This window comes from Gallinula chloropus, assembly GCF_964237585.1.
Source record: "Gallinula chloropus genome assembly, chromosome: 9".
In the NCBI taxonomy this organism is placed as follows: Eukaryota; Metazoa; Chordata; class Aves; order Gruiformes; family Rallidae; genus Gallinula; species Gallinula chloropus.
The window spans coordinates 16,160,095-16,173,889 of record NC_140094.1 but is presented as its reverse complement, the minus strand read 5'-3'; the positions used below and the strand labels follow the sequence as shown (position 1 = coordinate 16,173,889).

Sequence of the window (13,795 nt, the reverse complement as noted above, 5' to 3'; positions counted from 1 at the left end):
CTCAGCGCAAAGAACCTGTCTGCTCTGAAGAACTGTAATGATTCCACAGGGCTTAATTTGGAGACCGATACAGGAATGTGCCTTCATTCCCTCTTCCTTCCCCCCAGTTTTTCCTTTTTCCCTCCTAGCAATAAAATTTGTCTAATAATCTACATAACGTTAGAAGGGATTGAGGCTTCAGGAAATGGATTTTATAACCATAACACATTAAAAATACCCACTAATGCTGTCTGCTATATATAAGTACTCTCTCACACGAGGAAAGGATAGATTACTAGCTATCCAACCATCAAATTATTTACTGTGCAATCAGATGGGATCTTATGGAATAAAGACAACTTGCAAAGGTACAATTTACCTATCAGAAAAGTATCTGTCTAACATGGCTAGTTCTTAGGTTACAGGAATTCTAAACTTTAACTCTTCCCCCCTTCAAACAAAGGCTGGTGCTTAGGAAAGACCAGTGTCTAAGTATTACCTTACAATTATCTGAAGTGCTGAGTAGTCTACCATGGTAGATTATTCTAGTACTGTATGTAAACTGGAAATTACCTAGGCTGTGTTTAGCATACCAATTCCTGCTGGTGAATTACAATACTTTAAAATAGAAAATTAAAAAATATCTTTCCAGTTAGCCCACCTAACTGAGATTCAGACTATTTTATAAGTATGCTCTAGTTTTCTGCAGTTTATTTTTACAATACCAATTCCAGACTCTCCTTTTCCTATTTCCTCTCTTTTTCCCTCTATAAACTACTGCAGGATCCTTAGATGTTCATTTTACTATGAACAGTCAGTCAGATGATGAAAAACCATCTGATTTTTCAGATGCAGCGCCAGTGATCACAGATTAATGTCCATCTCTCAGTTCTGCCAATCAAAGTTTCTGGATGTGCTTGCAAACAATTTATTTTAAATATACTGAGTGTTGAAATTAAATCTTGACATTTAGAGCAAGTGGGATGAAAGCATTTAGATTTCCTCCCACTACAGGAACAAGATCTACCTTTGTATGAAGTATCACTGGCATTTGAAAGATGGCTCTCTGAAACCTTTAAAGCTTGCATCCAACAGATAACAGCAAAATGGAACACTTAGAAGTACTGCATTTAAAACAACCACAAAAATAATTACTAAAATCAACTTCTTGTAGTATCTTTGTCTATGGGTGTAATACCCAGCACATGCTGCATTCAACAAGAAAGTATCACATAAATTACAATAAATAATCATACCAGTCTCTCAAGAACAGGAAAGAACCATGCACCTGAAAGCATTTGTTTTGTAAGTGCATGAGTTGATGTGGAAAGGTTTGGGGGTTTTCTACAATCTTTACTTTCAGATTTAGTAAATACAGTCTTGAAACACCTGAGCCTCAACACCATTTCTCACTCGCCAGCTCCCTAACATTTTGACCCCAGATAATTCATTCCCTCCATCTATCATTCCTTGGCTTGCATAAAGCTGCCATGATAAATAAGGGAAAACTAAAATATCAGTTTATAGCTTCAAAGAAAAAACTAAAGATATGGTGATAAGTGATACTGTAACATTCATTTTCCATAACTTACTCATTTTCAGGGTGTTCTTTCTTGGCTTTAGTTGGTAATATAAGGATTTTAGGGTTATTTATTTTAAAAATCCTAGTGCAGATTTCTCAGGGTCTGCTGTAAGAGTAATTTCCTTTGCTTTCAGCCAAGCTCTTACCAAAACCCTTGCTGAACAGAACATGGTCTGCACTATCAGTGATAGCGAAGTAACTGCCATGCTCACCACAGTGTAGTCAAAGCCATCTACAATCAATATCCTTCACTACCCAGTACTGTGATAGCAAACACAAAGGTATCTTAATCACACTCCTGCCTCAACGCACAGCTCCAGAAGCACTGTTTTTATGAAAGCCAAGAGGTTTAATGAAATTAACTGCAGCCTTGTTCATTTTGACTGTAATAGGACTGTATTACACAGAGCAACAGTATTTTTCAATACTTCTGCATATACCAGTGGAAAATAGATAGGAGTTTTCTCTTTATCGGTTTGCTTTGGTGAAAGTCAGAAATGCATCTTGTTGAATTAAATCTTTTACCACCTTCACTTACAAATTTCATTTAGCACCCACAATAAAAAAAACAATTCAAGGAACAGATCAGGTTTTTAATTAGAGCTTTTCTTGGCTAAGCATCTTTACATCTTGTTAGAATCTCTGTTCTTTTGCACTTCTCAGAGATATTTAGGCACAGGACTCACACAAATGCCTGATGGAAGACAGATGAGTCAAACTGTTGGAAAGTTCCCAGGGCAGCAGTTCAGACAGCTAACTCTTCAGACTTTTTCCTCCACTAAATGTCAGATGTGTCACCCATTTAACAGCCACTGCCTGAAAAGATTTGATTATGTGCCACTATCACCCCTCTTGATTAATCAAAGCAGCAAGTGAAAATAAAAAGAGAGTATATTCACTTTCCATTTTATTCCTAACTCATAGGAAAGAAATCAGTAATTCCCTTGGTTAACTCTTCTTCTTAAGTAATAATAGCAAATAGTGACAGAGGTGGACATACAGTAAGTACCTCACCATTTTCACAGGTGAGAATTGCCTTTTTACAGAGCTATATGAAGCACCTGGGTATCTTGCAGGTATATCGTCTCTACCACACAAAATTAAAATGGCAAACAGCATTGACCTGATAATAAACGATAACTTCTACCTCTCTGGACTTTCTCCAGGACCACAAAAAAGCTGACAAAAAGATCAAATAAGACAGAACTGAAACATCAACCTGCTGTGAGTCTCGACCACTGTCCCAAAGCACATTACTAACAAGACACGAGGCCAGTATGACAGGCTTCTCATTCTTAGAGATTAATGAATTTATGGTTGGACTCCATGATCTCAAAGGTTTTTTCCAACCTAGTGATTCTGTGAATTTGTCCCATTTTTCCTTTCCATCACAAAGACCCAGCAATCCTTCTTTGCATGAACTACTGTAAACAAATTCCTTTGAGGACAGATTGGTTACACAGATGAGTACATGAATACAATACATACAGGTGACCCTATTTCTGATACTCCATCTTTTCAGAATATTAGTCATTGCCTTTTTCTTTCCTTTAGCAAAAAATACCCAACACACTGAAATTCAGTACAGAAGATGTGAAATTAAAACAATTCAGGCAGCTCTATCTGCTTGTGGTTTACAAATTGATTTATTCTTGTATGCATTTAGATTTTAGTTTTCTAGTCTGTTCAAAGGAACTTTTTTAATGCAGAATGAATTACAAGAGGAAAGTAGAAATTTTAGCCTGTCAGAGGCATTTCAGTTCAAATATATTGCTTTTCTTATCAGGTCTATAACACCTGAAGCAAATTCTACCTAGCTTTAGGGTTCAGCATCTCTTAACTCTTTCTCACCTGAAAGAAAAGGGTCTGTAGTTGACCAAAGTCAGCTTGATTCCAGCTTCACATAGTGATTTGGAAATAAAAAACCCAAACTGATACTAGTGGTTTGTGATAATCCAACAGCTGGAAATAGCATCTTCCAAATCCCAGTTTTTCCTAGCTGAAGAAAATCTTTTCCTTTTTTATCAGGCACGTTGCTTGTTATTTTGCTCACGTTTGGTTGCATCAGGGAAAAAGAGTGTTTTACCTTTGAAACTATTTAAATTTGGAGTATGAATAAACACCCTTCCCTCTCCCCCCTGATTTGAGTGCTTCTTTCTCAAATTGACCACTGAGGCCCCTATATTTTCATTGCATCTTTAAAATGTTTCCACAACTGACAAGTGTGTCAAAACCCGGAAATGGGAAGGAAATCTCACACAGCACATTAAACACCAACCCAGCCCGAGTCCCATTCCTTACTATTCAGAGACACGAGTCAAGTTTCAGAGACACCAGATCTCCACCATTAAAGAGCAACACTACTTAACCTAGTAGCTGAAGGCTGAAAACATGCTTTTCTGAGAGGCCAGTTTCAGTGGAAACCATCTTCACACTATGCTGGGATTTGGCAGTAGCTTCAGATATTGTTTTTCCCTATTTTGCAAGAAATAGAGAATGAAGTGGTTCTGTCTCAGTGTATTAAAAATGGAAAATAGAAAATCGCATCCTTTCACACAAAAACACCCCTCATTATGACCCATCTCTTTAATCAACAGAAAATGAGGTTATAAGTCATGACTTTTTTCATATGTAGTTAAAGAGAAGAAAAAACTTCACCAGATAGAAAAAGATACTGTTTAAAAAAAATAATCTTTTTCCATTAAAGGTCTGAATATGCATTAAAAGGTTTTCTTTGCTAGAAAAGATTAAGTGTTAATGCTTACCTTGGTCAAATCTCAGCATCCAGGGAAGACTATGATGCTGGCAATTCCAGGAGTTCCACCATCTGTGTTCTTTCATACTCTGCCTCTCCTGCTACCTGCTGTTGAACTCAAGAACCATTGCTTGTCCACCCATGTTGTGTGTAGTTGCAATAAAGAATATGCTGTGTTTTGCCATCATTTCTATTATCAACATGAAAGAGATGTCTTTGCTGGAATGAAAAGTTATGTTCATTCTTCGAACTGAAATTAACTCATCAGTCTGAAAGGCTTTAGAGCAAGGCTTTTATAGACATCAAGACATTTTTCTTTGACACTGCAACCTTAAGAACATCAAAGAAGGAGAAACATCTGCATTGATTTTGATTGTTTAATACTCAAGAGTGAAAAAAAGTGTAAAATCACAAAGCTTATACCACCACAAAAATGCAGTTTCATTGCAAATGACCAAAACACAAGCTGCCTGCAAAGTTTCACACAGCTGACATCAACCAACCCAGTTTCAACATTCTTACCGTCTTTTTAAACACCTGCTATTCACAAACATCAGTCAATAGAGTTCTAGGTCTCTCACACATCTTTCTTGATATTCTGTTATATTTGCTTTCTAGACCAGTGGTTTACACATGTGGAAAACAGTGCCCCACTTCCGATCTATATCAGCATATAAATACATAGTATTAAGCCCCCAAATTATTAATTATATTTTTAAAGCATTTTGTTTAGTCCAAACTTAGCAGTAAAGTTCTTATTTGTATTAAATGAAAAGCGTAACTTACATGAGTAAGCTTCAGAGGTGCATGCTGACTGAGGTGCTATCAACAATCCTTTCAGCCACAGGTTATAATACTTATGCAGAAAGTGATCATACATGGTGAGTTACTACATCAGCTAATAGGTTATATTTGGTTTTACTAGTAACAGGTGTGCCCATGGCCCTGATGCTGCAGACCTTCATCAGGCCTGTAGCATGCCACTGTCCACCTAACTAGATTTTGTTGCCTGAAGGTACTATCATCCAAAAGCTATCCTTAAACCAAAATGTCTCAGGTTAGTAAGAACCCAATAGAGCATGGGCTACTTACACCAACACTGCTAAAACTTAACCTCTTTTTTACATGAGATATCTTTGTTTTTTCATAGCTCATGGCAAGGGAACTGTGCTTATCTTTAACCATGACGCTAACACACATTTCCAGTTCCCTACAATCTTCCCAACAGTTGATTAAAATCCTGATCTTCAATAGAACTAAAGTACACAGTACAATTTTTTTCCCCTCAAGGCAATCAAAATAGAAACAGATCTTGGTATAACCTACAACAATGATCGGACAAGATCTGACAATGATGTGTAAAAGAATTTTTCAAGAGCTGTTGTTGCCTCAGTGGAAACAATACTGTTTGTTATCCCCCCTCAATGCTAAGGCCAGCTACACGTTATAATTCACTTGCTCCTCACTGGTTTATTCCTTCATCTAACATGATAATCCTCTGAGCAAGTGAAGATAAATGTATCAGTGTTGGTATAGTTCTCCTTAAGGAGTGTGTCTGTCAGAGATTCCACAAGGTATCAATAAATGGGTTTGACCCATTTGTAAGTAGCTTTTTGTTGGTTACAAACCACGTTTTCTGCATATATTCTTATCTCTTACAAAGAACTTTTAAGTTTCAGCTTAGAATAAAACTCTGAGAAGACACTATTTTTTCCCACTCTGTTGCTTATTACAGACCTGACTTCAGTCTTTATGCAGGTATTTAATATCTGAAGTACAGAGTCTGATTGCTCACAGTTAGGCATCTAGCTGGAAAATTCTGGCTTATAGATAATTATTAATTTTTTTTAAATCATAGGGTCAGCTAAGGAAACAAACATATAGGATGTGAGAAGTCCTACAATTAATATCACCCTGTTTAAACATGGAAGCACAAGACCTTTTTTTGAGCATATGCATAATTTTGAAGAAAATATGATCTATTACAGAGTGATCAGTATAAATAAAGCTCAGCATACATGCCTGTAGTGCTTCTACACAACTCAGTTTCCTATTCCTTTTCCAGCTGTTGATTACACTTCTAGTTTCAACAAACAACTTCATAGTACATGACTGAAAAATAGCCAATCCTGATCCACGCTGGGACTCAACACCTCTGAGGAAAACCTTCAGAAAATGCTGCAGCGCAGACAAATCTCAGGAGTTAATCTCAGGAACGTTAATAGCTTTGTACAGTTTCAAACTTAGGAACCAAGGCACACAAGAATTAGACTGTCCCATGCCTGAAACAGCGTATGTCAGTCAGCATGAAGCTTCTCTTCAGCTTTGCATTTACATTCAGTATTCGAAAGTAGCAGTCAGTTTTGAAAAACCTACCTCCTGTTAGTACTAAGGAATCCAGGCCAGACTGAGATCATTTACCTGGATTCTAATCTGGGTTAGCATACACAAAACTATGCATACATAACCACAGGGAAATATTGCTTGAGACCACCGGACTGGCACCACACAGCCACAGCCATCCGGATCCAGGTGTGCACCTACTCTGCAGAGGGGTGAGCAAGCGAGTGAACGTGCACACGTGTGTGTGCGTGTAAAAATAGCAGCTTCTCATCTGTCTCTCTTATTTGTGTGTCCAGTATGGGATCTTCTTACCCCAGTGACAAAAACATTTTGGCTGCTATTTTTGCTTCTGTTAGCACTGCATGGTTTAGTACAGTCTAGTACTACCTAGCGATGCAGGGTTATGTTCTGGACTTCGAAGTCACTGAATTGTAACTGTAAAGTTAAATGATGTCCTTCATTTAACCAACGTGCAAGCCAAGCAGAATTAGCTTATTTCAAATTATTTGAGTAGAAACCTACTTTGGCCTGAGACAAATGTTGCAACCAGAAAAAAAAAAAAAAAAATAAAAAGGAAAATTCAAATCTCAGGTCGGGCTTGCAGAGCTCATAACTGAAAAAGGCATCTTCTCATTGTAAACAAAGAAAGGGATATCTGGAAATGACCTGACACACAATGATGCTAAGTGTCATCAATGCCATTTGTTCAAGTTGTCTTCAGCATAGAACACATATTAGCTAATTTCACTGTGTTAAGAAATTCGGCATTATGTAATCATGTTTGACACTTCACCCTTTAGAATACCTAGTATCAAGGTAAACCACATACTTCAAAATAAATTGATCTTATTAATGTACGGAGACCACTGAAGCTGCAAAGAGTTCTCCTTACTTCAGTGGAAATAATATCCAGCCATTTCTTAGATATTTTTTAAAAGATATTAAATGTAGTGCTGTCTAACCATAAAAATAACTATTTCTCATTAAGAATACTGGGAGAAATTACTGCTTCAGAGTTACTTTTTCCCCCTACAAAATAGCTATACAAACAATACCATTTTTGTCAACTCTTGCTATGCTTACTTTGATCCTACAGAACTATATCTTTTATAGATGTAATAACTGTATCTTAAAATGGTTTCATTAGGTATTGCATAGAAGTACGTAGAAATGGAACGGAAAATCCACTACCTACCACTCTCATTAGACTTATATTCTATTATATTCATGGTTAGTACCTTGAGATTGACTCAGTTTCTGAATGTTTTAGTAACCAAGTACAATACAGTATTTTTTAAAATAGTGGAAAAGTCCTATTCAAGCACACATTTCCTGACCTGCCATAAAACAAACAAAACCAACAATCCTCTGAATTCCTCAGTAGCAAATTTCCATCTGTGGTTGGAAAAATCTGAAATCATTATACAAAGGTCTCTGAGAAAAAACATATTAACAGCATGTTTCTCCCACTCCCCCCAAAAAAAACTTCCCATAAAGAAGTGTGCTGAATAGGTAGAGGCTTAGATTCAATAGTTCTCAGTCCACTGTTAAGTCATCAAAATCGTGTGTTCTTCCATCCCTTTTTTCTTTAAAAAAGGATAATCAAAAATCTGTATAAACAAATGACTAAGTAGACTTCATTAAAAGTCCTTTCAGAACCACTGTCCATCATTATCATCATCATCTTCTTCCTCACGGTCCAGATAGAGAAGAGCAACTTTCTTTTCATCAGAAATCACTGACCTTTGGTCTACCATTCTTTGCAACTGTACTGTTTTATCAAAAGATGCTTTTTCTACTACCTTCTCACCATGCTCTTGAGAAAAGCTGGAGACCACATAGCCTCCTCTTTTATTTTCATTTTCTACAATCTGGTCACTTTCAACTACAGTCTGTGACTGACTAACAGAAGCGTCGTCCTTACTGGATATGAGCATTGCTGCTTGCTGTTCTCCACTTTTTACTGCAGATATTCCACCCCTATTGGAAACATCCATCTGGAAAGTAAAAGCTGTTTCCTTGGATCCTACTTTAACATGCTTTACAGACCTACTGCTCTCAGATGACCCTTCTATTTGTGTAAGATCCTCCAGGGTTTCAGAAAGTGGTCTTGAAAAGATTAACTGCTCAGTATGAGTTTCTCCAGGACTTATTTTAACATGCCTGAAAGATCTAGTGATATCTGAGCTTCCTTCATTCTCTGAAACATGTCCTTCTTTGTTAATAAGGTCTGGAGTTTCAGAAAGGGAGCCCTGATATATGATTCGTTCAGTTGTTTGAACTCCCACTTGACCTAGTCTAAAATGCTTTACTGAGCCTTCTGAAAGAGTGTGGTCACCCATGTCACTGATCTCTGTGTGCTCAGAAACAGGCCCTTGAAAGATTATTTTTTCAGCTGTCATAAACTCTTGGGGACCCAACTGGATGTGTCTGACTGAACTTTCTGACTGTGAGAAGTCTCTAGACTCACTGACCTCCACTTTACCAGAGATTGGTCCTTCAAAGATAACTTGCTCAGTATGAACCTCTTTTGGACCTAATCTGAAGTGCCTTACTGATCTGCTGACATCCACAGACCCTCCTGTCTGAGACAGGTTACCTGAGCTATTAAGCTCCAGAGAGTCTGAAGCAGGCCCTTCCAAAGAGACTTCTTCAGTTACTTCCCTTGATCCTACTGTGACACGTCGTGTGGACCTGCTGAAGTCTCTTGAAATCTTCTGGGAAAGATTTCCAGAATCCATCTCTTCTACTGTTGTAGTAACAGGGCCTGTATAAACTACTTCTTCTGTGGTTTGGAATTCTTTAGGACCCAGTTTAAAATGCCTCACAGATCGGCTAAACTCTGAGGATCCTTCTGTCTGAACAAGATCTTCCGCAGCACTGAGCTCCAGTGGTTCAGAACCAGGCCCTTCATAGATAACCTGCTCGAATCTCTGAACTTCTGCTGGACCAGCCTTAATATGCCTTACGGATTTTGTCTCATCAGTTGATTGAGGTGAGAGAGAGACTTCTCCAAAATCTGCAGTTTCCAAGACCGGACCGTCATAAATAACCTTTTCAGTGGTATGATACCCTGAGCCCCCACTCCGCCTTATTGTGGAGGAGTTATAGATCTCTTGATCAGTGTACTTATCACTGCGGGAAGAAACATCTATATTGCTTCTACCATCAACAACTCTCTCTGAGCTCTCTTTCTTCAGGGAGTGCAACATTTCCTTCTCCTTCTCACTTGCAATTACTTCACCGAGCTGAGCTACATCAAATTCATCAGCGTTAAGGGTCTGGGACAGGTTGACTTCAGCAACAATTTTCACCAAGCCACCCTCCTCCTTTTGATCAACTTTTTTGATATCAAATTGTAAGCTACTAGAATCAGCTTGATTTTCTTTTGTTAATGCAGACAGCTCCTCTTTGACACTTTCTGGGAGGCTACCCTCCAACTGCTCCAAAGCTTCCTTCAATTGATGCTTTGGGTCCTTCGTTTCCTTTGATAAAAGCCCTTTTATTGAAGTCTGGAATTCATGGGGAATTTTAATTTCTTTTTCAATAACAACGGATTCAACATGGGATGTTTCAGCTTCAGGATGCTCTTTTAAAATATGAGCACTTGCTTCTTCCCCTACCACTTGATACGTTTCATCCAGAGAGCTTACACCTTCATCTCTCTTACTTTGCGTACCTTGCAAAAATTCATCTTGCCAAGAATATTTAATAGTTGATTCTTCCTCTATATGAATTTGCCCATACACTGAGTCATCGTCTTTTTCATTAATAATAGGATGCTCATCTGGAACAGATACAAAATATTTTTGTTCAATAGGTGAGTCATCTTCCTCAGTTACTTCTTCCACACGAGTGAAACTCTCGTGGCGTTGTTTCTTCTTTTTAACATCTTCATATGGGAACGTTATGCTTTGTTCCTCATCACCATAATGCCTCTCTCTCTCCGGGAACGTATCCTCCACTTCCTCTACTTGAAAAGGTGTTGAAAAATCCGTCCTTCCATCAGCACTATAATCTAGTGTTTCCTCTACAATCTCAACATTAACAGACATGTTTTTTCTGTCCTCATTTCCTTTCAGGCCATGGTGTACTATATCTTCTATCTCCTCTTTGGAAGGAGTTCTCTCAAAACCCTTTTGAGCCACTTTTTTAACATCCTGGTTTCTTAGACCAGCTTCACCAGAAATATCTATGTTTTCTTGAACTTGAGACTCTACTGTGATTTCTGTCTTTGTTTTCCCATCATCTGGTTGGTCTTTCTTATTAAAGTAAGTCACTTTTGTGTCTGTGGATACTTGTGAACTGGAAGACTGTGTAAAACTTTTAAGAATGTCAGCAACAATATTCTCTGCTATATTTTCAGTTGAGAGAGTTCCCGTTTTATGACTTTTATCAGTAATCCTCTCTTCATCTTTCAGATCTGATTCTGCTCCTGAAACACTCACTTTGTGAATTTCAGCAGCTTTAGTTGCACGATCTGTTTCTCTTCCTGTGGAAGTTTTGAAGCCTTGTAAACGTATTTCTTTATTATTCTGAGATTGTGTGTCAGGAGCAGGCATATCAAGTTGGATAGGTATCTCAATGGCTTCTTTGCTTCTTGATTCCGAGGTCACATTTGTATCTTTTTTTGTTAATTCACTTTTTGAAGTTCTTGCATTAGAAACATCACTCCCCGTTAACCTCTGGCTAACGACTTCCTCCCGGATATACTGTTTCTGCTCAGTCTTCCTTCCAAAATCAACACTTCTTTCTTCTACAAAAGCTTTCTCATCTGTTTTCTTTTTTTCCTCCTTTGTTTGTTTCCCGAGCTTATCTTCATCTTTCAGCAGAGATTTTTTCTCTTCAGTTGGTTTGCTGCCTCCTCTTTTTTCTTTCAGTGTGGTCTGAGTTTCAGTTATGTATTCTTCATATTTAGATGGTTTAGAACTGGTATTCAGCTCATAAGCTGGAAATCTTTTGGGTTTTATCCTTATATTTTCAGAAGGCTCTGTGTCAGCCTTGTGGTCCTTGTCTGAACTTTCAGCATGTGAAGATTCTTTTGAAAATGATACTGTGGATGAAGTGGTAACTTCTGTTTTCTTTCTTTCTGGAATTGTCTTCTGCTGCCTTTCAGTCATTTTCCAGCTGCTGTAGGCTGGAGTAAACGTTCTTAATTCTTTGTGGTCTGTAACAATCCTTTCATCCTTTGTAACAGTTGTTGAAGGGCGATATATTGAACCAAGTATATCTCTTCCAAAATCTCTTCCACTAGCTGTTGTCTGTGATCCAGAGTGTGTTGATTGAGCTGAATAATGTGCAGAACTGCTGTGTGTTGTATCCGTGATCCTGCTAGCTGGCAAAGCTCTATTTCTGTTTCTTTCTTGATAAGCAGAGTAAATATCAGTGTAGTTATATGAAGTGTTTATAATATCTGCAAAAAGAGCATAGGTGACCAAACATTAATGTCTTGCACCAAAAAGAATAGAAAACAGAGGGTGTGAACTAATAAATTTTACACTAATTTTTTGACAGAAATAACAGCTTCATTTTTGGTGCAGCTTTGTAAAGGCATTTCTGCATTGAAACTGAAAGCAAAGCTTTTTACTAAGTTGCAAGTTCTTACTAATTTTATGTGTTGAGAGTTACTGGGTATTACTGTATATACTTAAGAATTACACCTTTCATATTTATATTAATGTACATTTGCATTTAAAACTTATTAAATAACATATGTTACTAGCATAGGTTTGGGGTTTTTTACTTCATTAGTCAAAGGGGCCTGAAGTCGCTCACTTCCTACTGAGAATTAACAGCATACCTGCCACCACATACTGGAAGCTGAAAACACAAGTTCAACCCTTCACAGCCACAAGGTACAAGAAGGTACAATGGTGAAAAACAAAGAACCTTTTAAGCTGTATCTATACAATTTAATAAAACGCACTAGCAACCATTACCTGGCTCTGAGACCAACCAGCACAGCACAACTCAAATCTCATACTCCTAAAAAGCAAGTCACATCTCCTCTGAGTTCTGATGGTGCTTCCTGGTCTGTGATAACCACTGAACACACCTGAGCAGCATCTGCAGACATACTGGCTAGCCCAGATCAAAGCTGTGCCAGGACACTGAGAAGGTTTTAACAGCCCAGGAGTTTCAGTACAGGCCCTAGTCTGTTTAACTTCCTACTACAGACACAGGCTTCAAACCTCTTCTGGGACTACTCTCTCTGATAGTCTGATTATTTTAAGACCAAACATTGTTAAATTCAGCAACACTACTGAGACTAACCCTGTTATTAATAACAACGACTGTAACAGTCAAATTGAAGGTCCATCTTATCTAGTACCCTGTTTACAATGACCAACAGTAGATCCATAGGGAAGAGTATAAGAACAGGGCAAGTAAATAGTGATACTTCCCTGGTATACTCTCACAGCCTCCAGAGATTTGCAGCTCCTAAGATAGAAATGGTATCTTTATGTTTAGTAAGTCTTTGATTTTTCTTTCATTACTCTGCTAAAATTTCTCTTTAAGCCCACATAAACTTTTTAACGCTCGCGATGCTTCGTGATGATGAATTCCATGGTTTTAACTCTATGCTTTGTTAAATCTCCTCTTTTATGCTTCAAAACTCCTTAAGAGCTATGGGCTTCCACAAGTTCTTGCACTATTCAAGTTATGAAACCACTCCCTACTTACCTTCTCCACCTGAGTCATGATTTCCTAAATTATCTCATATAGAATAGCATTATGCTGATTTAAATCATTAACACTCAAAACCAATTAAACATGCACTTTGCAGTTCACTCATAAAAATTATGCTTCAGGAATACTATAAAACAAGTTTCCAGTTATATTTAACTTCATTCAACATTCATTTTCTAAGATTCATTTTTTACCTTGAGGCAATTTCTCTATAAGCTGATCTCTCCATGTGATAATCCACTGGTTGCTCTCCCCTTCTAACAAAGCTCTGCAAAACACATCAAAAGGCATTCCATTAGAATACTGAGAAGAACAATGGTGATACTTAACATTTATATGTCTTAAAGTCTGAAACTATTATCCTGCAAGTGGGTCATATCCTGAATGGTTTTAATACCATATCTTTATCCCTGGGAATGAGAAATCCTTAGCATCTTCCAGACTCT

General features: G+C 37.7%; 1 protein-coding gene across 1 annotated transcript in view; it reads right to left on the bottom strand.

Moving 5' to 3' along the window:
* Window positions 1-4,679: 4,679 nt before the first annotated feature.
* SYNM (synemin) overlaps window positions 4,680-13,795 on the bottom strand; it is a gene marked incomplete at its 5' end in the record, with an annotated part of 22,957 nt that continues 13,841 nt past the window's right edge. The window contains 2 exons of the mRNA XM_084267755.1: window positions 4,680-12,072; window positions 13,544-13,617. Coding sequence (XP_084123881.1) covers window positions 8,312-12,072; window positions 13,544-13,617 — 3,835 coding nt within the window. The 3' untranslated portion in view covers window positions 4,680-8,311. The remainder of the gene's footprint in view (window positions 12,073-13,543; window positions 13,618-13,795) is intronic.